Below are 23587 nucleotides of genomic sequence, written 5' to 3' on the forward strand. Positions count from 1 at the left end.
GAGGATCTAAGGGAGTCTTTTGTACACCTCTGCTCCATGAAGGGCGGGTTAGTAATAGTGCCCTAAAGATAAACGGGGTGGTGAGAATTGGATTCCTCTGCCTCTGTGAAACAACTGCCCTGCTCAGTTTAATTAAAAAAAAAAAGCGCCAGGGAGAAGATGGCAAGCTGAGACACTTCTTTCCTACCACTACTTTCTCTGTGATAAGACTTGAGAAATCCCTAGGAGGGGCCCCTCAGTGTCTCCTGGGAGTTCTGATGGCTCCCGCCTTACGTCAGAGGGGTGAAGTTCCTGGGGCAGGAAGGATTGGGAAAGGTGAGAGAAACTGAGAAGAGAAGCAACTCTTCTGTTCCTCCTCCTCCTCCTCCTGCAGCTGCAGCCACTTCTCACTCCTACGCCACACTCCCAGTTGGGAAGCCGCAGTTGTGGTCCCGGCTGGAGATTCCACTCGGGGTGACCTCTCTTGCTGTCCCACTTTGCTTTATATTCTGTGTCTCCCCCGGAGGCAGCAGCTTTTCCCTCCTCTGCCCTCGGATCCTGATTCCAATGGCCACAGACTGGCCAGGACGATCCCGGGCTGTAGCCAACTGCCTGAAATTCCTGCTGATCCTCTTGGTGAGTATGGCCGCCGGTTAGTGCACTCCAGGGGAGAAAGGAGCCCATTGCCCCCAGGTAGCCAACTGGGCAGCCCTCCCAGGGAGGGTGGGGTTGGTAGCCCAAGGGCGGGGGATCAGCCTGGACTAGGGGTAGGGGTCAGCTGGACTGGGCGGGGGGAGTTGGGAATGGAGGGGATGGATCGCCCATGCGAACTAGAGGAGCCTGTTGGGGGAAAAGGCGACTGGGGGAAGAGAAGAAGAAGAGCAACAGGCTGGGAACAGAATTTCAGCCTGGGAAGCTGACGGGCGTTTCTCGTAGCCTTCATTCCTAAACTGTGGCCCCTGGATATAAGAGGTGTGTGCGTGCCTGCATGTGCCTAAGATTCTGAAGACTATTCCGCCACTTGGAAATCGCCTAGTTCTTCAGTCTCCCCCCGCCCCCCAACCCCCGCTAGGGTCCTAATCTGACCACTGGGGCGGTCCTGGCTCATTTTGTGGGTGGAACTGCTGAGTTCCTAGCCCTAGCCTTGGTGCCCAACAAAAAGGACACATCCACTCCCGAGATGAAAGAAAAAAGACAAAAGGATTGAGTTTCCTGAAACTTGAGAGCTCCTGGGAAATGCAGGGAGACCTGGAGCTGAGAGACTGAGGAAGAAAAGGGTTAAGGGCAGAAGAGGAAAAGTGAGAAGCTTCCTTTCTTCCCTGGGAGTAACTTAGCGTTATCCTTGGGTGGGGAGAAATGGGTGTGAAATCGGGTGGGGCAAAGCCTCCTAGCGTTCTGGTGAGATCTCGGCTTTTGCTTTAACCTTCGGGGATAATTTTCTTTCCGTCTCTCGGCTTTGCCCCTAATTCAGTGTGCCCAAGGAAAGGGGGGGAAAAAAGCCAGAGGAAAAAAGGAGAGCTTATTTTGGATGGGAAGCTCTCAGCCTAAGCAAAGAGGACACAGGAGCTGGTGGGCAGGAAAGGGAGGGAGAGAAAGGCAGCTGGGACGGCAGGAGTTTGGGCAAGTTCACGCATCCCTAATAAAACTAATAATTCACGTTCATATAGTACCTTAGGCTTCTTAAGACATTTTGCATACGTTATATCATTGTCCCAAGGTTTGAAAATTAGTCTGGTGCGGAATGCTGTCCGTCTGAGTAAGCCTTTAATGTAACATGAATTAATGAGGTGTGTGGGGAAACATTTACATTGGAGGTCAGGATGTTATAAAATAAGCATATATAAAGAGATTAAAAGTAGTTCCTCCTTGAGACTTTATGCCTACCCCTAGTACTTGTCCTGAGAACAAACAAAGCTAAATGGGAAAGTCCTGGATGTGCGCAAAGGCCAAGTTAATAGCTTCGAGGCCGCGGGTTTTCTAGTTGCGCCTAAAAGAAACTGGGGGAGAGGCACCCATAGGGAGCAAGGAAAGAGGCCTAACCTTCCTGCTTTCTTGAGATGAGCTTGGGTTTACCTTCCAGGGCAGTAGAGGCCAATGAAATGAATACCTCGTCCCCGCCAAATTTGTCTGTCTTTTGATACACACATATGGCATACAAATGCCTTGTCTCTCCAACTAAGGCTTCAGGGCAAGGATCAAGCTTGAGACTTATTAGTATTCTTCATGGTGCCTAGCACAGTGCTTTGCACGAAGTGGATAATTAAATATTTGGTAACTGATTGGCTCCTCCATAAAGCCCTTCTTGAACGCCTTCTCTGGGTGTGGAGGTGGCCCTGTTTTCCTGAAGTCTATCCTACTGGTGTGCAAGCTCCAGCAGGTCTTACCAAACTAGAAAGGCTTTGAAATGTCTGTTGTAGACTGGACTGACTAGGTTGAGAGGCTCATCAGCTGCTGGTCATTAGATGATTAATTATTTTGACTACTCTAATCACAAAATTGAAGCACGAGGGATAAAGCCACAAGGATAAAATCGTAGATAATTTGAAAATTTGAAGTTGATGGATCAGTTATTATCTATAGCTATGGAGAACAATGTTCATTTAAAAACATATAAACCTTGCCCAAGTATGAAGAAAACCTCTGCACATGGGTAAATATTTTTTTAATGCTTCCTTGCTTTTATAAATCTTTTGAAAGGTATTGAAACTTTTATTTTTTTTAAATGGTGCTTATGTTGTTATTTCTATTTTAAAGCTGGTGTGTAAAACAGGTAGGGAGTCTGGACTAGTTTGGAGGTAAGATTTTGGTTTTTGTAGGTCCCTGTAGGGAGGGTGGGGAAACAGATCAGGTGGGAATTAAGTCTTAGGAGGGCTGGTCTAGGAGACAACAGAATAATATACAGGTATTATATATTCTGGTTAGTAACTTCCCCATTTCACATTTCCTTTATTTTTTTAAAAGGTCTTAAGGATGTTCTTTACTAAATTACATTTTTTTCTTTAATCTTCTCTCACATATTTACATAATCTCTTCAACAAACACCTGCACTCCTATCCAGATTAATACATTTGCACCTTTACTAACTTTCCTCTTTCTATTAATTATATAGATCCAAATGACACAATATTCCCAATTAGAAAGTTCATTTTCTTTTTCAGTTTAATGAAGGTGGTAGTTCAGTAGCCTTAAAACACGCGCACACACACACACACACACACACACACGTATGTGGCCCTATTTTGTCTAAAAATCACTAGGACTCTGAAAAACTTAATTTTTTTTCTTGAAGAAATCTTCCGAAGGAAGCTTTTTAAAAATAGTAGCCTTAGGCTTTTAAGCTACAGTGGATTTTCTGCATTATTAGCAGATGGAATGGAAAAAATATTGTTTTTTAAATCAGATTTGAATCTCAGCTGTTCTACTTGCTATTTGGCTGGTCTTAGAGAAGTCCTTTAATATCTGTGGGCCTCAGTTTCTTCATGGGTTGTGGAGAAAGACCTCCAATGTTCCTTCCCGCTCTAAATCTGTTATCCCCTATCATCTTCAATTTGTACTATATTTCTTTTTGTAAGTTGAGGAAATTGCTAAGCAGCTTTTTCATTCTAAGATTCTTTTCCCCTAAAATTATGTTTAATATAATTTTACACCTTCCCTGTCCTCAATCTTTAAGATTTTTCCAAAAAGAAAAGAAAAAAATATTACTAGAATAGCCAACTGTTACAAAAATTGTACAAAAGCGAACAGTTGGCTTCCATTTTAAAGCAATTCCAACTTAAAACAGATATGATAAAATGTGGGAAATGGTTTGTGTTTGCTTACTTATGTCTCTTCTGCACACTTTTGAATATGAAAAGAGTTAGAGATGATCTGCCAGTTACTTCACTAAAAGGGCTGAAAAATCTGTTAATATATTTGTTTATATATCATAAAATTTGCAGCAACTCTCCAAGTGTGTACTGAGGGCTGCTTTTTTCCTTTATATGAACTATATTTACTACCTGCTGTTTGTGAAAGTGTGAGGCATAATGAATGGAATAAGCCTCAGAGCCAGGAAAACTTGTGTTCACGTGCTGGTTATGTGACCCTTAGCAAGTCACTTTACTTCTCAGTGGCCCAAGCCAATCTTTTGACTCTGTAATTTGACTTTTTATTTTGACTCTTTAAATTGAAGAATTTTCTCATCAGAAATTCACTACCCCCCAAAAAAAATGTGCAAGCAAGACAGCTGGTTGAGTGTTTTGGGGGATATTGCATTCATTCCCTTCATTTGTCACAGTAAACAAGTAAGACCGACAAAATCATTTAACCAGTAACTCTCTATAACCATGCTAATATTGCCGATCTGAATTAACGAAGGAAGTTACTAAACAAAATAAATTGTGGCATGGTATTATAATCAAACCATTTTCATATTTTCTCCCTTACTGTTTTAAAATGATATAACTCTCTTATAAAGGGTAACATTGTATATAATTGGTGATATTATATAACTTCTGCTGCTTCAAAAGATTTCATGATTTTATGGATTACTTGCTCCAGCCAAAGAAATTTGCAACTCTTCCAAGCCTCTGTTTTGTGAATTGCTACTGCCAAAATAAGTTTGGTGGCCAAATTTCTGGTAATGAATCACAGAGTGTCAAAGATAGGTGAGATTTTATAGATGACCTGATCTATCTCATTTTTCAGATGAGTAGACTGAGGCCCTCAGAGATTGTGCTTTGCTAAAGATTACAAAGCTGTTAAGTATCAGAACAAAGATTTGATGTTAATTTTTCCATCTCCTAGTTCATTGCTTTTGTTTTTTATTTATTTTTAAAATAGCTGTCCAAAAGTAGAATGAGTTGCCTCAGGAACAAGTTCTCAGATTAGGGAAGAAGTGGAGGATAGGGGATCACTTATTGGGGATAGTATAGAGGGGATTCTTGTTCGGATGTGGGTTGGATTAAATATCTTCCAAGTCTCATTCCAACTCTGAGATTTTAGGATTTAAGGGAAGAACATGTAAATTATATGTTTTTTTTAAGCACAGTGGCTTGCAAAGATTAGATGCTTAATAAAGATGTGTCAAATTGATTTTAAATGAAAAGAAGTAGAATAATCTTTAACTGGAATTTCATTAATTTAAACTCATAAATGACACATTTGTAAAGAGGTTAATGCAATAAAAGAAATGATATGATTCATTATTTTAAATACAGCTTTCAGGGTACGTCAAAGTTTTGATACAGATTTCATGTAATTTCTATCACCTATAACGCAAAGATAATGATTGTTCACAGTGACAACTCTGTGAACATGCAAAATTTTGAAGTGCCTTCTGACTCATTCTGATTCATAATTGTAAATCTTAGAGGTTACCTAGTCCAACCCTTTACCCAAATATTTATTCCCAGTTGCAATTTCTGATCTAGCAAGTGGTTATCCAGAATTTTCTTGAAGATGCCTATTGTGTCCGAGCCTAGTGCTTCCACACCCACCCTTTCCAAAAGGCACCCATTTCATTTTCAGAATACACAAGCTGTTAGGAGGTTTTTCACTTACAAGATCATGGAGATAGACCTAGATGGAGTCTCAGAAGCCATCAAGTCCAACTCCTTCATTTTACAGAGGAGGAAAATGAGATCGGAGGTTAAGTGACCTATCTAGGGTCACAAAGGTAATGTCATCTGAGGAATTTGAACCCAGGTTCTGATTCTAGAGTTGTTGCTCCTTCTATTGTATATAGTTTCTTTCTTATGCTGAGCCAAAATCCTTCACCATATAGCTTTTGGCTGTTGTTCCTAGTTTTTCCCTTAAGTACCATATAATTTGTCTATTCCTTCTTCCACATGAGAATCAAACACTTGAGGAAGCTGTCATGACCTCTATAAAAATTCTTATCTCCATGCTGCACATTCCCTGTTCTTCACCTATTCACGCATCAGTACTGAATATCCTCATTTTGGTTATCCAACTATGAATCTACTCTACTCTGCCAATGTCTCTTCTAAAACATGGTACCCAGGATCGGACATAGTTACTTAAGATGTGGATTTATAAGGGCAGAATATAAGAATACTATTACCTCCTTTGTTCTGGGCATTGTATTTCTATTATTACAGCCTAAGGTGCCATGAGTCCTTTTGGCTGTAGCATCACACTGCTTGCTCCTAATTGAGCTTGGATTCCATTAGAACTCCTAGCTTTTATTCCCTCTCAACTACTTTCTAGTCATATTTTATCCATTTTGTATTTATGCAGTTGGTTTTTTGTATCCTAACATAAGACTTTACATTTATCACTATTAAATTTCTTGCTAGCTGTAGCTTGCTCCTTCCACTAGTTGAAGTTTCTTTGGCTTTTTCATCCAGTGTATTAATGATTTCTATGAGCTTTGTGTCATATACAGGTTTGACGAACCACTACAAATTGATGAGAGTTTAACACGTGGTAAAAGCTGAAGAGATTCAATGCTTGGTTTGCGATCAGGGCATGTGAATGGTTCAGATCAGTCAAAGAACTATTTTTACACACTTCCAATATGTCATCTTTCTCCAAATCTCTCAAATAAAAATTGTTGGATAAAACAAGAGCTAAGCTGAGAATCCTGAAACACTCCATCAGAGAATGTCCACCGGGCAGTATTGATAGAGTCAACAATTTCAAAGCCACCTACTATCACCCAGTCCCCATTTCTCTGTCTCATCTGCAAGGACACCAATCAGTCAATCAACAAGTATTTATTATTATATATTAAGAACTTACTATGTGTTAGGCACAAGTGCTAATGATTTTAAAAAGGCAGAAAATGGCCTCTGTCTTCCCTGGGCTTATATTCAAGTGGGGAAAACAATTTGCACATATGTAAGTATATAAAAGCAAAGCAACTTTTGAAGTTACTTCTCCTACCCTCAGATTCAAGGATGAAGATTGTGAGTCTGTTTTATTACTACCTTAAGTCATGAGTCACAATCAACAAGCTCCTCTTCAATAGTTTAATTGTGTCAGCCAGTAGACACAAGGCAAAAGTACTTTCTAAGGCAGCATTATGAGAGTAGTTGCTGTAAAACACTCCCCTTACCATAAACCTAAGGTACATTCTTCTTTGCTGAGGTAAGGTACATTCTCCTTTGCTGAGATGCAACAAAGTATGAATTTATTCTCTGCTGCTTGTGCTAATTTTGGCCCAACAATTAACACCAAGAAAACACAAGTGCTCCATTAGCCACCACCACACCATCAGTTACTGCCAATGGAGAAGTTCTGAATGCTGTAGATAAGTTCACTTATTTTGGTAGTGTACTTTCCAGAAATGTATACATTAATAATGAGGTTGACAAATACATTGCCAGAGTCAGCTCAATGTTTGGGAGGCTCTGAAGGAAAGTGTGGGAGAGAAGAGTTATTAAACTGACTACCAAACTGAATGTCTACAGAGCTGTTGTGCTGAGCTCATTGTCATATGCCTGTAAAACCTGGTCAATACACCAGCACCATGCCAGGAAACTGAATTGCTTCCATTTGAATTGAGATCCTTTCTCAAATTAAGCTGCCAAGCATGCAGACTCTACTTCAGAGAGTACAACTCCAATGGTCTGGCCACATTGTTTGAATGCAAAACATATGCTTACCAAAAAGACTATTTTATGGAGAACTCACACAAGGCAAGCATTCACATGGTGATCAGAAGAAGATACAAGGACACCCTCAAGGTCTCTCTTAACTTTGGAATTGATTATGTGATATGGCAGATGCTGGCACAGGACTGCTCAACATAGTGTGACCTCAACAGAGAAGGTGCTGTGCTCTATGAGCAAAGCAGCATTGAAGCAGCTTAAAAGAAACACAAGATGCACAAATTTAGAGAATCCACCCTAAATGTTCACATGGAGTGTTTGTGTCTGACCTGTGGAAGAGCATTTGGAGCTCATATTAGTCCGATCAGCCACAGTTGGGCACACTGTAACTTGACTCTAGCATAGTGATGTCATTTTGGATTTCTTTGAGAACATCATCATCTATGGAAAGAAGGGGCACAAATGTATAGTATAACACTAGAGAGGCACACATGTATGAAATGCTTGTAGCCAAGGCAGCTCATTCCTTCCATACTATAGGGCTTTGAGTTCTTGCTTTACCCTGGATATAGCATCTCTTCTAAATAGGTTACTCAGCTGGGCTTAGAGTGTCTGCTCATCTCCATGGTCATCTGTCTTCTGTACTGGCAGTGGACACATTCCTTGAAGCTATTTCTTTGCTGCATGTCTGTGTACATTTCTGTCTGTAGAAAGCATGACTGATCCCTACTAGATTCACTGTCTCCTACCAGGCAGGTCACTCCATTGATGGGATAGGAGGGGGATAGAGAAATGCTCTCATCCAGCGAGTTATTCCTTCTCACAGGCCACTTCATTTCCTCTCTTTTCACTTTATTCTAAATTTTCTGCAATTAGGCTTTTGACTTCATCATCCAATTGAAACCATTCCTCCAAAGTTACCTATGGTTTCTTAATTGTCATATCTAATGACCTTTTCTCATTCCTGATCCTTCTTTGCCTCTCTGTAGCATTTGATAATGTTGATCATTATCTTCTTTTGGATATTCTCTTTTCCCTGGGTTTTCATGACACTGATTTCTCTCTGGTCTATGTGCCTGACCATTCCTTCTCAGTCTCCTTTTCTGGATCTTCATCTGTGTATCGCCTATTTAACAAGGCTTTGTCCTGAACCTTATTTCATTTTCCATGTATACTATCTCACTTGGTTATCTCATGACATTCAATAGATTCCATTATCACCTCTATGTAGATGATTCTTAGATCTACATATCTAACCATAGTTTCTCTTCAGAGTCATAGTTCCCCATCACCAATTGCCTCTTGATGGTTTGTAATCAGATATCCCAGAGAAATTTCAAACTCATCATATCTCAGAACTCATTTCCAACCTTCCCTGTTTTTATTTAGGGTAACAACAATTTTCCTTGTCAGCTAGGTTTGCAACCTCGACTGCTTACTCTTGCCACACATATACAATCAGCCACCACATCTTGTTCCTACTTTCACAGCATCCATAGTGTATACTCCTCTCCATTTACATAGCAACTACCACCTTAGTTTAGGCCCTCATCACATGTCACTTGGACTATTGTAGCTAGTTGATATTCCTGCCTCAATCTCTCCACATTCTAACTCAAGTTTCACATAGAAATGATTTTCTTAACGTGTAGGTCTGCGTTAGTACCCATACCTTAACACAATAAACTTCAGTTCATTCCTATCACCTTCAGGATGAAATGTAAACTGTGTCACATTCACAGCTCTTCACAGACTGGCTCCTTCTCACCTTTGCAATCTTTTTAAATTTATTCCCTTCCAAACAGATTAGTATCTAGTTATATTGACCTATTTGTTACTCCTTGTATATGACACTCTATATCTCATATTTATGACTCTGCACTTGTTGTCCACCATACTTTCCATATTTTTCCTGATTCTTAAAATTCCTGGCTTCCTTTAAAACTCAAATCAAAACCACCTTTCTATGGAGGTGTTTCCCATTCCCTTTCCCCGATGCTACAGGTATTCCTTTTAAGGCTATTTTCCATCTAATTTGTATATATCTTGTATTTAAATTTTTATTTACATGTTGTCTTTTATTTACATGTAAGCTTCTTGAAGGGAGTGACTGGTTTTGCTCTTTGTATTCCCAGCCATAGCAGAGTTCATGGTTTGTAGGAAGGGTTTAAAAAAATATTGTTGATTGATTGAATGTAGCTGATAAGCTCAGCCTTTTATCAGCTATTAGGAGTCTGGCCAATGTCTCTCTAGTCAATGGCATTGTCCTTTCCAAGTCAATCAAGGAGAATTTCTTTACAGTTTTCTTAACCAAAATGGATATCAGGTCATAAGGAGGAATTTGTATTTCATTAACATATCAGTTCATAATTACCTCTGTTATATTTTCCTTTCATCTTATGAATATATTAATTAGGGGAAAGGAATCAAAGACTGACTCCCCCTCTTCCCATAAGATATATAGAAAATAAATGTAAGACAACCTTAGAGGGGAAGGCAGTGGTACCTAAGGCCATGGGGAAAGACTTCCAGAGGAAGTGGTGGCAGTGGCTTGTGCTCAGATTTAAAAGGAAGTTAGAGATTCTTAGAAGCAAAGGAGAAAAGGGAAAGTTTCCCAGGCATGGCAGACAGACTGTGCAAAGGTACAGAAATGGGAATTGGAGTGTTCTGTGGGAAGGACGGCAAGTATGCCAAGATAGATGGACCACTAAGTGCATGGCAAGAAGCAAGGTTAAGGTATGAGAATAGGAAGGAAACAGGTTGTGGAAAAATTTAAAATACCAGAGTTTATTTTTGATCCTAGAGATAATATGGCACTGGTCATATTATTACAGTTGAGTGTGTGTGTGTTTGTGTGTGTGTGTGTATGTATGTATGTGTGTGGTGTGGAAGGGGACTGCACAACACCACTTTGGCAGTCGTGTAGTGAATCAACTAGAGTGAGTAGAAACTTTTGAAAGGCAAATAGAAGGCTGTTGTAATAGTCCAAGTGGCAGATCAAAATAGCCTGAACTAGGGCGTTGGCTCTGTGAGTATAGAGAAAGGAACGTGGAGATAGAAATACCAAATTTGGCAATGGACTGGATATGTGGGATGAGTGAGAAGTTGAGGATGGTGAATGTGAATGGGATGAACTCTCCCATAAAATGGAAATGGATTGCAGAATGGATTAAAAACCATAATCCTACAATATGTTGTTTACAGGAAACACATTTGAAAAAGAGTGATACATACAGGGTAAAGGTAAAAGGCTGGAGCAGAATATATTATGTGTCAGCTGAAGTGAAGAAAGCAGGGGTAGCAATCCTGATCTCAGACAAAACAAAAGCAAAAATGGATCTAATCAAAAGAAATAAGGAAGGAAACTACATCCTGCTAAAAGGCACCATAGACAATGAAGTAATATCATTACTAAACATATATGTACCAAATGGTATAGCACCCAGATTCTTACAGGAGAAGTTCAGGGAGTTACAGGAAGAAATAGACAGTAAAACTATACTAGTGGGGGACCTGAACCTCCCCGTCTCGGCACTAGATAAGTCTAACCACAAAATAAACAAGGAAGAAGTTAAGGAGGTGCATAGAACATTAGAAAAGTTAGGTATGATAGACCTCTGGAGAAAACTGAATGGGGTTAGAAAGGAATATACTTTTTTCTCGGCAGTACATGGCACATACACAAAAATTGACCATGTACCAGGGCATAAAAACCTCACAATCCAATGCAGAAAGGCAGAAATATTAAATGCATCATTTTCAGATCATGACACAATAAAAATTATATGTAATAAAGGGCCATGGAAAGATAGACTAAAAAATAATTGGAAACTAAATAATCTAATCCTAAAAAATGATTGGGTCAAACAACAAATCATAGAAACAATCAATAATTTCATTCAAGAGAATGACAATAATGAGACAACATACCAAAACCTATGGGATGCAGTGAAAGCAGTTCTTAGGGGAAGTTTTATATCTCTAAATGCTTACATAAATAAAATAGAAAAAGAGGAGATTAATGAATTGGGCATACAACTAAAAAAACTAGAAAAAGAACAAATTAAAAATCCTCAACTAAACACCAAATTAGAAATATTGAAAACCAAAGGAAAAATTAATAAAATTGAAATTAAGAAAACTGTTGAACTAACAAATAAAACTAAGAGCTGGTTTTATGAAAAAACCAATAAAATAGATAAGCCTTTGGTTAATTTAATTTAAAAAAAAAAGAAAGGAGAAGCTGAGGGTGTCATTGAGGTTGTAAATCTGGTTACCTGCAATGAAGGTGGTGTTCTCAGAAGTAATAACAAAGTTCAGAAGAAGGTAAAGTTTTCTCAATGAGTTAAGTTGATAAGCTGGTGGGATATGTGGTGTGAAATGTCCAGTAGGTAGTTTGTGATGTAAATGGGCCTGGAGTTCAGAAGACAAGTACTGACTATGTAGATCTGGGAATTATCTACATAGAGATAATAACTAAACTCATGCGAGCCAATGAGATCACCAAGTTAACGTACATGAAATAGAAGAGGCCCCAAGATAGAACATTGGAACACACCTTTAGTTAATGGGTATAGCATGGATGATGGTCCAGCAAAGGAGACTGAGAATGAATGATCAGATTGCCACAAGAACCGAAAGAAAAAGAGAATCCAAGAGATACATTTCGTTAATAGTGTCAGATGCTGCAGAAAGGTCAAGAAAAACATCTGTTTTTGTTTTGTTTTTTAGGCAATTGGGTTAAGGGTCACACAGCTAGTAAGTGTCAAGTGTTTGGTCTGAGGCCAGATTTGAACTCAGGTACTCCTGACTTCAGGGCCAGTGCTCTATCCACTGGGCTAAGAAGAACATCTGGAGCAATACTTTCTATACTGCTTTGCTCAAATCCATATTTACCTCATCCTTGGCATTATCTTGGTTTCTGGTCTAGTGATGCTAGTAGAGAAGGAAATGAGGCTAGTCTGGCATAGTTTACTCTCTTTTTTTTGCCTCCATTTTATTTTTGTTATTGATGCCTTTTGCTACTATATTACATTAATGTTTAAATACTCTACTTCCTTTACACAATAAGCTTTCCCGTCTAACAAAGATTAAATAAAAAGAAAAATGCTCAAGAAAATGGTTCAATATATTCACCATGCGTGATAGTATAAACACCATTTTCCAGGTTTACTTGCCCCTAATAAACCCATCCCATCATAATGGTACACCTCATCCTTTCTAGGTATAGTTGGTACTTTTAGCAGTCACTTCTAGAATTTCTTTAGAAATCAGGATTAAACACCCCACCCTACAATCTGAAATGAATACCTTTTTTCCCTTTTTGATAATTGGAACTCTTTCCTGTCTTTCCACTCACAGACCTCTCCTCTTCTCCCTGGATGTAGGTCATTGACAGTGGTTTAACAATTATTTTCACAAATTCTCTCGGGGATGTAGTTTATTTAGGCCAGGTGATCTGAACTCATTAGGAGCAATTAAGACCTTAGGTGGCACCGTGAATAGGGTACTGAGCCTGGAGTCAAGAAGATCTTGATTCAAATTCTGCCTCAGACACTTACTGTGTGACCCTGGGCAAATCACTGTCTGCCTCAGTTTTCTCAATCATAAAATGGAGATAATAATTCTTACCTCCCAGGGTGGTTGTGAGGATGAAATGAAATAATAAAATACTTAGCACAATGCCTAGCACAGAGTAATGGCTTAGTAAATGCATGTTCCCTTCCCCTTCTCCCCCTTTTAATTATTTTCTTATATATCCTATTTATCCTTGGTCTTGGTTTTATTCCATTTTTGCTATCAGAAGATTGTTCTCTTTAATAGAGAAACCAGGAACAAAATGGGAGTTGACCAAATTTTCTTTCACCTGTGATTACCTTCTAATTCAGGGAAGGTATGATGATCTTTATCTTGTTCCTAACAAAGCTAAAAAGCCTTTTTATTGTCTTTAGCATTTTCATAAGCTACCAGTCTATGAAGCTTTAACTATCCTCACCTTGTTTTTGATTCCCTTAATAATGAACATCCTCTATTATTTGTGTGGTATAGGGTAGTGACGTCAAATTCGAAAAAAGGAAGCATGCCATATGGGCTGCATGTTGACTTAGAAAACCACATTAATATTATTTGTGTTCTATTGTATTTTTATTTATTTTGCTAAATATTGCCCAATTACATACTAATCTGGCTCACTTAATCAGAACTGTAGTGTTTTCCACCTCTCATTATAAGGGTTAGACCATTGGTATTGGAGCAGTGTGACTCAATTCAACAGAGAACTTTGGTCTAATTACTCAATGTAGCCTCCATTTTATACTCAAAGCCTTCCACTAAAAATAATAGTTGTTTTAGAAAACCGACACTGATTCTTTGTAACATCATATTTTAATACATATAAAACAATCTCGGAGAGTCTAACTTTGTCTTTGAATTCTATAAATTTTCAAAATTAACAAAGCAAAACAATTCAACTGACTTCACATAATACATTGTAAAATTATTATGGAGAGTTGAATTAATACAAAAAATATAGTCAAAGTGTAGTAGAATGAAATCTAGCCAATTACTATTCACAGAGCATAATTCAGTTTTGTGTATGTGTGAATGTACATATATATGTATACATATACATATGTATGCATAAGTATACCTATAGAGATGTATGCATATATATACATATATATGATAGATCTTATCCATTTCATTTGATGTGGTTTTAAAAAGTTATTTATAAATCAAACCATATTTTAAATGCACTAAAGGTAGCTGTTTAATACAACCTTTTTGTTACATAATCATTCTCCTTGACCAATCAGTTTTATAAATTTTGGATTTTCTTAAAATAACCTGTTTTCATAGTGGTGCTCCTCTAATACATAAGACCTTTCCTTCTTTTTTTCTTTTTGAGGCCATTAAAAATTTCATAAAATTGTGTGGATGTGTATTCATGGGGAAGGGGGGAGAGAAAAATAACAGAACAACAAGAAACTATGACCTTTGGGAAAAAAAACACAAAACATATAATTTAGTTGGCCAGATGTGTAGTATACTTCCCAAAGTGATTACTTTGGGTTATGTTGTTATTTGTTATTGTTGTTTTATATATTATTTGTTTCATATATATTGTTATTTTCTTGGCAAAGATACTGGAGTGGTTTGCCATTTCCTTCTCCAGCTCATTTTACAGATAGGAAACTGAGGCAAATAGTGTTAAAAGACTTGCCCAGGGTCACACAGCTAGTAAGTGAGGCCAGATTTAAACTCAGGAAGGTGAATCTTCCTGACTTCAGGCCAGACACTATCTACTGTGCCACCTAGCTGCCCTAGGATTATACTTTGGGGTTATACCTTTACTTAAAAGATTGTATTATATATTTTTTGGAACCAATGTTTTAAACTGTCTTCAGAAACTATACATTCTTAGCTCAGAATTTTAGAGATGGAAGGGATCATTCTACATGAGAAGAAAGAGGACAAGAGTGGTTAAATGACTTCCTTGATATTATGCAGCAAGTTGATGGCATTATATTTTTTCTAGCAGCCTCATTGATAAATCTGAGTTTTAAAACAAAGCAATTAGATGACAAGTCAGGCCTAGTTTTTCTTCTGAGTACCAGTCCTCCACAAATTGCTTGTTGGTCTTTTCAAACTGGAAACCCTGTAGACATTTAAAATTCAACATAGTGAAAGCAGAGCTTGTCATCTTTCCTGTAAAAGCCATCCCTCTTCTGAATTTCTCTATTTCTGTAAAGAGTACACCATAATTTCAGCCAACCAGGTTTGGAACTTTGTAGTCATTCTTTTACTCCCTACTCTGACTCTACATTCCCAATCAGTTGCCAACTCTGGTTAATTGTACCTCTGTAATATTTCTCATATCCATATACTTCTCACATGGCCACCACTCTGATATATCCTTCCTCCCTCTCCTTTCTCTCTCCACACACACATATGTTTGCCCGTGTGTGTGTGTGTGTGTGTGTGTGTGTAATATGTTGTATCAAAAGTCTTAGTGCAGTTTAATAGCTAAAAATGGTACTAGGACTTTTGGAACACACTGTAAAATTTAAACTAATTAGACAAAAATTTTTCAGGCTTGCTATTCAAGTATATTATATTTTCACTTTGTTTTACTGAAGGCATTTTATTTTATAAATTAATTTGAAAGATTCTCTTGTGCGCAGTTTAAAATAACAATTTTATATCAAGAATAATTATCTCAAATAGTTTTGGTTTTCTTTCTAGGTCCTGAATTTTCCCTGTGAAGCCTGTAATGATGTAACTTTCTATGTGCCTACTAAACTAGAAGCTAATGAAATTGTTGGCAGAGGTAAGATATGCCATAATATTTTATAAATTGTTGTTTAGACTTTATTCTTTAAGCTCCCTTTTTGAAAATGGAAAACAACTATAAAATTATTTACCCTGACCATTCAGAGTGCTATTTGGAAGCAAACAAAAGTCAAAATAATATTGACGATGCTTCTGGTGTTCATAATTTTGTTAAATTTTTTATTTTTAAATCTTGGTCTGTGGTTTTGCTGCTAGTTGTGATTTCTTCTTTGTATTTTTTCCTTTTCAGTTATTATCTTTGTATTCTTCTATCTACCTGTTAATGCTTCCAGTTAAAATCTGAATTCCAATGATAGATACTGCTGTAGCAAGAGGACTAGAAGTAATTCAAGACTGCAGAAAAAGAACTCGTAGATCTATAGGTGGAAGGCACTATAGTCTGAGGGTTCATAATCTTTTTGTCCTCCCCTCCCTCCCCTGCTGTGTGGAAAAGCCCATGCACTCATCAGAATTTTTATTTTTAATGGTCTAATGCTCTACCCAGTGCTCCCTCTCTTATTTGTTTTCATTTGTATTTATTAGCTCAGGCAACATTGTTGTTGTTGCTTGTTTTGTTTCCTTTAGTCTCTGTAAGTGTGTATGGAACTGCTTTTTGTTTATTAGTCAGTTATTTGTGTCTGACAGTTTGTGACTTCATTTGGGGTTTTCTTGGCAAAAATACTGGAGTGGTTTGCCATTTCCTTCTCCAGTTCATTTTGCAGATGCAGAAACTGAAGCAAACAGGATTAAGTGACTTGCTCAAGGTCACACAGCTTATAAGTTTCTGAGGTTGGATTTGAACTCAGGTCATCCCTAGGGTTAGCACTGTATCTAATTTGTAACCTAGCTGCCTCATGGGACTATTTTAGGTCCTGGTAATGGGCATGTATCTCTTGTAGGTTATGTGATATCTTTAAGAAATGTGATTTCCTCAGGTGAATCATAATTTCAAGTCACATACATCATAGTTTAAGTATTTTGTCCTTAGAAATAGATGAAAATTCTCATTTATAAAAATATTTAAAAAGAGCATATTTAAAAGGCTAATAATTGTCTATTCAAAGTAATATGTTTTCACTTGAAATATAGCTGAATCAAAACATGGATTCCTTTTTAGAAGTGCATCTCATTTAAAAATCATTCGCAAATGATTTTTTAAAAATTGGTAGGAACATTTGATGATTCTGGTATGACTGGGTTCTTCTCTCCCTGTCTATCATTCTTGCAAAGTCGCTTGGATTTCTGCAGAAATTCATTTCTATTTTCATATTATCATGAATTTTTATTTTCATACAGTTAATCTGGAAGATTGCTTGAAGTCTCCAAACCTTATTCATTCAAGTGATACTGACTTTGGAATTTTAGAAGATGGTTCATTATATCCAACAAATACAATTTTATTGTCTCCAGGGAAGAGGACTTTTATCATATCTCTTGTGAATACTCAGGAACAGAAACAGAAGGATATAAATATTACATTGGAACATCAAAAGAAGGTATTCAAAAAGCATGATATTATTTTATCAAAAAAATACTAGTGTCTTTTAAAAACCTTCTCCCAAAACTGAAGGATAATTAAAACATCCTGTTATTGCTTCATTTTTTACTTTTACTTCATTATAAAATCTCACATTTAACATGGTAATAAGATCTAAGCATCCTCTTGGATAAATTGATTGTGAATTGATTAAGTGCTGCTGTTAAAATAAGACATGAAATCTTAGCTGATAGAGGCTGATAAATCTTGTGGGATGAAATATAATGGGGGAACACAGAAGTTTTCAGGCACTCAGATAATTTGATCCAGATAGGAGCATCAAAACTGGAGCAACATTGCTCAGAAAAGCATCATAAAAGATGATTTCTGATTGAAGAGATTAAAATTTTGTTGTGATTCCACCTGGCTAGTCTCTGCTGATTTGTCTTTGGTTACCATATATTACTGTATGCCATATTATGTGATGCAGTGGGAAGGTCCACTGTTATAGCTACGTCCTGGGCCCTTATCCCTTTTCAGTCTTTGCTGTTTCACTTAGTGAACTCATTAGCTCCCATGGATTCAATTATCATCTCAGTGCAGATCTATTTATTCAGTCTCTCTCTTTGCTGACCTTTATTCTTACATCTCCAATTCTGTCTTAGATATCTTCAGTTGATGTTTTGTAATAATCTTAAACTCAGTGGTTCCAAAACTGAACTCATTTTCTTTTCCATAATATTCTCTCTTTCTTAAACATTCCCTATTACTGTGAAGGGTACTATTGTCCTCCCAGGCCTCATTCTCACAATCTAGGTTTCATCCTTAATTCCAGTTTTTTCTCCCTTTCCTTTCCTTCCCTCCCCTTCCTACATATCCATTCTGATTCTACCTTCACAATTTCTCTAGAATATACCACCTTCTTTCTGCTGACACTAGTACCAACTTGGTGCAGGCCTTCATTATTTATTGAAATAGCCTCTAGTTGTTTTCGCTGCCTCAGGTCTCTTCACACTGCATCACATTATCTATCTACTCAGCTATCAAAGTGATCTTCCTAAAGTGTAGGTCTGGTCATATCATTGTACACACCACCCCTCCCCCTAGTAATTTCCCATGGCTCCCTATTACCTCCATGATCAAAAAAATCCTTTGGCTTTTAAAGCCCTTCATAACCTGCCTCCTCTTACTTTTACAGTCTTTTTACACCTTACTGTTCTCCACCTACTCCTCAGAGTGCCATTACATTGTCTTCTAGGACTAATTCAGTTCTGTCCTGCTAATAACAGGCAGTCATTAAGGCTGCAACTAAAGACATCCTATGTTTCACCTTAGACCCATTATCCTGCTAAACTTGTTCTCAAGGCAGTAAGTCAGATTCTGTGATAAGTCATCTATACAAATAGCTGTATTAAAGGCATAATGTGATAAATACAAAGAAGCATAACAGCTTCTTTATCTACACAAGATAAACCAACAGAATTCAAAATGATTATATTCCTACTTTATAATAAGAGAAACACCAGAGTCCAAACTTATCTCCACCTATAGTTTGTATATTCTTTAACTTATTATTCAGGGAAAGTCTGTTTCCCTGAAAAAAGGGAAAAAAAAGAAGCTGCCTCTATTTGAGCTATGTGGATAAAAGGTGGTTTTCTTTTAATACAGTCAGATTCCAACTCAACAACAACAACAACAACAACAAGAAGGATTAAAAATAATTCAGGTGTAGGATGTGAACATTCTTGTTTACATGTTGATTCCTCATTCTGTAGAATTAAAGGTAATTAATCTTGAGAAGTTCCCAGGAAGTACAGTTTATTTATCCTTAACTTCACATAGTCTTTAAAACCTGTTCCACTTGGAAAATTTTAACTAAGAATTCCTGAAACCTAAGAAGTTGTAAAAATGACAGTCTCAACTAACAGATCCTTTCCAAGTCTAATTCTACACCTAGCCCTTCCATGTTTCCATGCAGGTTATTAGAGGAAGATGATTGCTATGATGAGGGTTAAATGATCTTTTGTAAGCCTCTCTTTGGTGATGATGTTAGTCAAAGTTTTAAAAAGACTGACTTTTAACTCCTTTAACATCCTACTATTTTGTTTCCATTTCAACCCTAATTATTTGAGGATTTGGGCTTATGGATGTTTAGGAAACCAAATGCCATTGTTTTTTTTCCTTTTCTTTTAAATCTAGAAGCTGAACAAAAGAGAACTTAAAGAAACAATTCTCCGACGTGCCAAGAGGAGATGGGCTCCTATTCCATGTTCAATGCAAGAGAATTCTCTAGGCCCTTTCCCCTTGTTTCTTCAACAGGTAGAGTTTAATTGTACACACACACACACACACACACACACACACACACACACACACACACCATATCCTTTGGCTTACAAGGCTTTTATTCTCAGTAGATGTTCAGTTCAGACATTTAAAAATGAATCTGTATATATTTATCATTTTTAACAAGGCTTCATCACTTCAGGAGTTATATTTCAGGTATTTTGTGTGTGTGTGTGTGTGTGTGTGTGTGTGTGTGTGTGTTTAATCCAGTGCTAATTCCTTAAATTTCTTCTTGTTTCTGTTACTATGCTTTATACTGTGAAGATACTTATATGTATTGTATTTTTGAAATGATCTCTTTCCCATACCATAAGTATATAAACATGTACATTCAAATTTTATCAAAAAAATAACATCATTAAATTCTGACTTTTTCAAATGTATTATTTACTGTCTGTATAGGTCCAATCTGATTCAGCCCAGAAATACACTGTTTACTACTCCATCAGTGGGCCTGGAGTTGACCAAAAACCCCTCAATTTATTTTATATAGAGAAAGATACTGGGAATTTATTTTGTACTGGTCCTGTAGATCGTGAAACATATGAGGCTTTTGAGGTATGTGTTTAAATTATTAATGAGGTTATTCATGGATCATTCTGTTTGTTTCTCAGTGTTCATATGCAATCTTTTTTTTTTTCCTCAGTGTTGCTATCCCTTTGGTATATTATGATCTGAATGGGTTTTAATGTCTATTTCTCTTAGAAATTTGTATCTGCTTCCAATTGCCTCAACTCTAGTGAGGCCATATTGTCTAGTTAAAAGAACTAAGTGTATTTAGAGTCAAAAGGACTTGGCTTTAATTTCCAATTCTATAACTCAGTTTTCATGTAATCTAGAACAAAACACATCATTGTCTTAAGCCTTAATTTCCTCAGCTATAAAATGAAGGAGTTAGACTTAGGGGCCTTTGAAGCTATAATCCCACCATGTTTAAATTGAGAAGTTAATTGGCATGTGACTAAAAAGAATTGTGTATAGGACTATATTTTCTCTTATTTTCTGTAGAGCAAGTGAAGATCTGGAATTAACAATTTGAGTAATACTTGGAAAAAGCCTGAGAAGGGCAACAATAGTGCTTAAGGAATTGGGAAAGAAAAATCTATGTAGGACTCTAAAGACAAAAGAATAGGGAGGCTGAAGAAAATTGTATTTATGGTAACTAGAAAGTAAGGCCTGTGAGATACCAGTTTACTTGCCTCACTGTTCATCTTTTGCATTTTTAAAGTTATCAAAGGCTAGATTAAATGAATTCTTACTCTTCATGTTGACACTAAAAGATGGCATAATTACTTAAATTTTAACATTTTTTTGGTCATAGTTTAGTCTGTTCATCAAGAAGATCTCATAGCAACTCATGATAAATAAACATTCAATACCCTAACAAAACTGTGAAGCTTAAATACCTCTGATTCTAGCTTTATAAACAAGTTTATTGGGTAAACCTTAAAGTTCTTTCACCTCAAAAGCAAGTTTGCCAGTTTGTCATCCAGAGAACATAAGAAAATATAAAATTGGAAAGGGAGTTTGGAGCCTACATTGTATAAGCCTTTAAATGCCAGGCTAAGGATTTTGACCTTTTTTTGTTGGTCCTTTGAAAGATTTTTAGGTAATATGATATCATCTAAAAGAAGTCTACAAACTGTGTGTCATATCAGCTGTATACTAGAATTGAAGACCAATTGCAAAGATTTGTCACCTTCAAAAAAAAAGAATTTATTTGAATACATTAAAGGTAGAAAGTTATCTAGAGAATAAGTGGAGTTAATCTCTTAATTTCTTTGCAAAGAGTGGTCTCAGAGTTGGAAGTGACATTGTTGTTTGTCCTTCATTCTCAAAGAGGACCAATGACATCAAGAAAGTGATGTCCTGACTTGCAAATGAATTGGATTTAAGTGAGGTAGGGCTGTGCAAAGTCACTAGCCTCACTTTCTCCTCTGAAGCCATCTGGGTCCAGTGGCAAGATATGGTTCAAGTTGGCTAGAGATGGCCCCAGTGATGTGGGAGATGTTGGCCTTTTTAAGCTAAGGTCTTTCCCAGGTCTCAGTTTGTCTGAGGCAATGCCTATTCAGTGATTAAGGCTGAGTAAGAAATGAAGCAAAGAATGGCCTCGAAGAATTTACCTAGTCAAAAAAGAAAAAAAAATCATCTGGGAAGGGAAGCCCTCAAGTTTTCTGGCCAAAACAGAAACAATTGCTATTTATACTCACTTTGAGCCATCAGAACCCAAGCGGTGACCAAGTGAGGCTTTATATTTCTTTGGACAGACCACTCACAAGTAAGTGTATTCCTATGAGGCCAGAGGGAGAGGAGGAAGAGTTAGGAAGGAAGAAGAGAGGGAAGGGGGAAGAAAAGAAAGAGAAGGAAGGAAGAAAAGAAAGAAGAGAGGAAAGGAGGAAGGAAGAAAAGAAAGGGGGGATGATGAGTGTAGGGGTAGCTGGGTGGCTCAGTGGATAGAGCATCGGCCCTGGAGTCAAGAGGACCAGAGTTCATATCCAGCCCCAGTCACATCACACTTACTAGCTGTGTGACTTGGGACAAGTCACTTAACCCCAGTTGCCACACACACACACACACACACACACACACACACACACACACACACACAAAGAAAAAAGAACGAGAGAGAAGCAAGGAAGGAAACAAGCAAGCAGTATCGTCCAACTGGAAATGACCAGTTGAGTCCCTGGTGGGGCAACTATTACTACTCACAGGTAGTTGTTTGTCTTTCATTGTGGAAGAGATCCAGTGGTGTCAGGAAGGTGATATGGAGGTGGCATGGTCTATTGTGGGGAAGAAATTTTGGGGTTATTTTAACAGAGCAGGTGGGTGGTCAAATGATGAGGGTTTTAAATAAGTTTGCGGGGGAAGTTTTGGCAGTTGTTTGGGGAAGGGTATGCAGGTCAAATTAGAACTGATCTACCCAGCACAGTTTACTAGAACTAAAAGAAGCACCCAGGAATTTCCATGCGGTAGGATTGCAGAGACGGGGAATCTCTATAGTCAATATAGTAATCTTGAATGGAAATCCCTATATGGTATTGTCTTTCCTTTTCCTTTCCTTTTTTCTTCTTTCTCCATTCATTCTTTGGTATTCTTTCCTCTTTTTGGCCTCATTCTAGATGCTGTATAATTTGTTGCAATATATTACAACAAAACTTTATGTTTTTTGTTCTTAATTTAGAAACTAGTTGACCTATGCCTTTGTATGTTGTCTTCCTTTCCTGTCATCTCCAACTAATAAACTTAGTTGCTCCCACTGCTTTAGGAATAGGAATTTCTGTTTGGTCGAGAAGTTTCCTTGCTAATATTACAGTTAAATATTTTCTGCTTCACTATCTGAACATGGCTCTCAGTTTGAGTTATAAATATCCATCTCTCTTTCACCTTGGTTTTGCTAAGACTGTCATGAGATAAAACAGAGTCAATGTCACGTTAGTAAAGAACTCTCCAAAATATGGAAAACTGTACTTTATTTTTCTTAATTATGTGTACATTCTCTTATGTTATTCCTACTTTCTACCCAATTTCAAAAGATATATTTTATTTGCGAATTTCTTTCTGTCACAAAGATTCAAGGGTATGTTATATAAATGAACCAATGGGAAATACAGCTGGAGAATTCCAGTGTTCAGTTGACCTACTCAGCATAACATAGCTGAGTATGGGCAGAATGTAGAATAGCAGTAGAGTTCATGAACTCAAATGTCATTCTTCATCCTACTATACTAGATCTAATTGACCCCTGGATTACCCCTCTGCATTTCTAGTTTACATTTGAAGTGCAACACTTTCTAAAAATAACCTGATATCTCTCATTGTGGTTGATACAATGCCACTTCCAATTTCATGTTCTGTTAGTTGTGCTTTGTTGTGGTGACAAAAAAGATTTAATAAG

At 37.3% G+C, this 23587-nt stretch overlaps 1 protein-coding gene across 3 annotated transcripts in view; it reads left to right on the top strand.

Annotated features, from left to right (window-relative positions):
- Window positions 1-202: 202 nt before the first annotated feature.
- The window catches only part of LOC110212570 (desmocollin-2-like), a 65763-nt gene continuing 42378 nt past the window's right edge, over window positions 203-23587 (top strand). Inside the window, exons 1-5 of one of the 3 annotated variants that reach the window (XM_078153446.1) lie at window positions 203-615; window positions 15780-15864; window positions 17163-17362; window positions 19543-19662; window positions 20092-20247. In XM_078153446.1, the coding sequence (XP_078009572.1) occupies window positions 547-615; window positions 15780-15864; window positions 17163-17362; window positions 19543-19662; window positions 20092-20247 (630 nt within the window). In that variant the 5' untranslated portion in view covers window positions 203-546. The remainder of the gene's footprint in view (window positions 616-15779; window positions 15865-17162; window positions 17363-19542; window positions 19663-20091; window positions 20248-23587) is intronic. The other 2 variants (XM_020992579.2, XM_020992578.2) reach the window with 2 other exon arrangements.

The sequence above is a fragment of the Phascolarctos cinereus genome, unplaced genomic scaffold, assembly GCF_003287225.1.
Source record: "Phascolarctos cinereus isolate Bilbo 61053 unplaced genomic scaffold, phaCin_HiC Scaffold_4;HRSCAF=312, whole genome shotgun sequence".
In the NCBI taxonomy this organism is placed as follows: Eukaryota; Metazoa; Chordata; class Mammalia; order Diprotodontia; family Phascolarctidae; genus Phascolarctos; species Phascolarctos cinereus.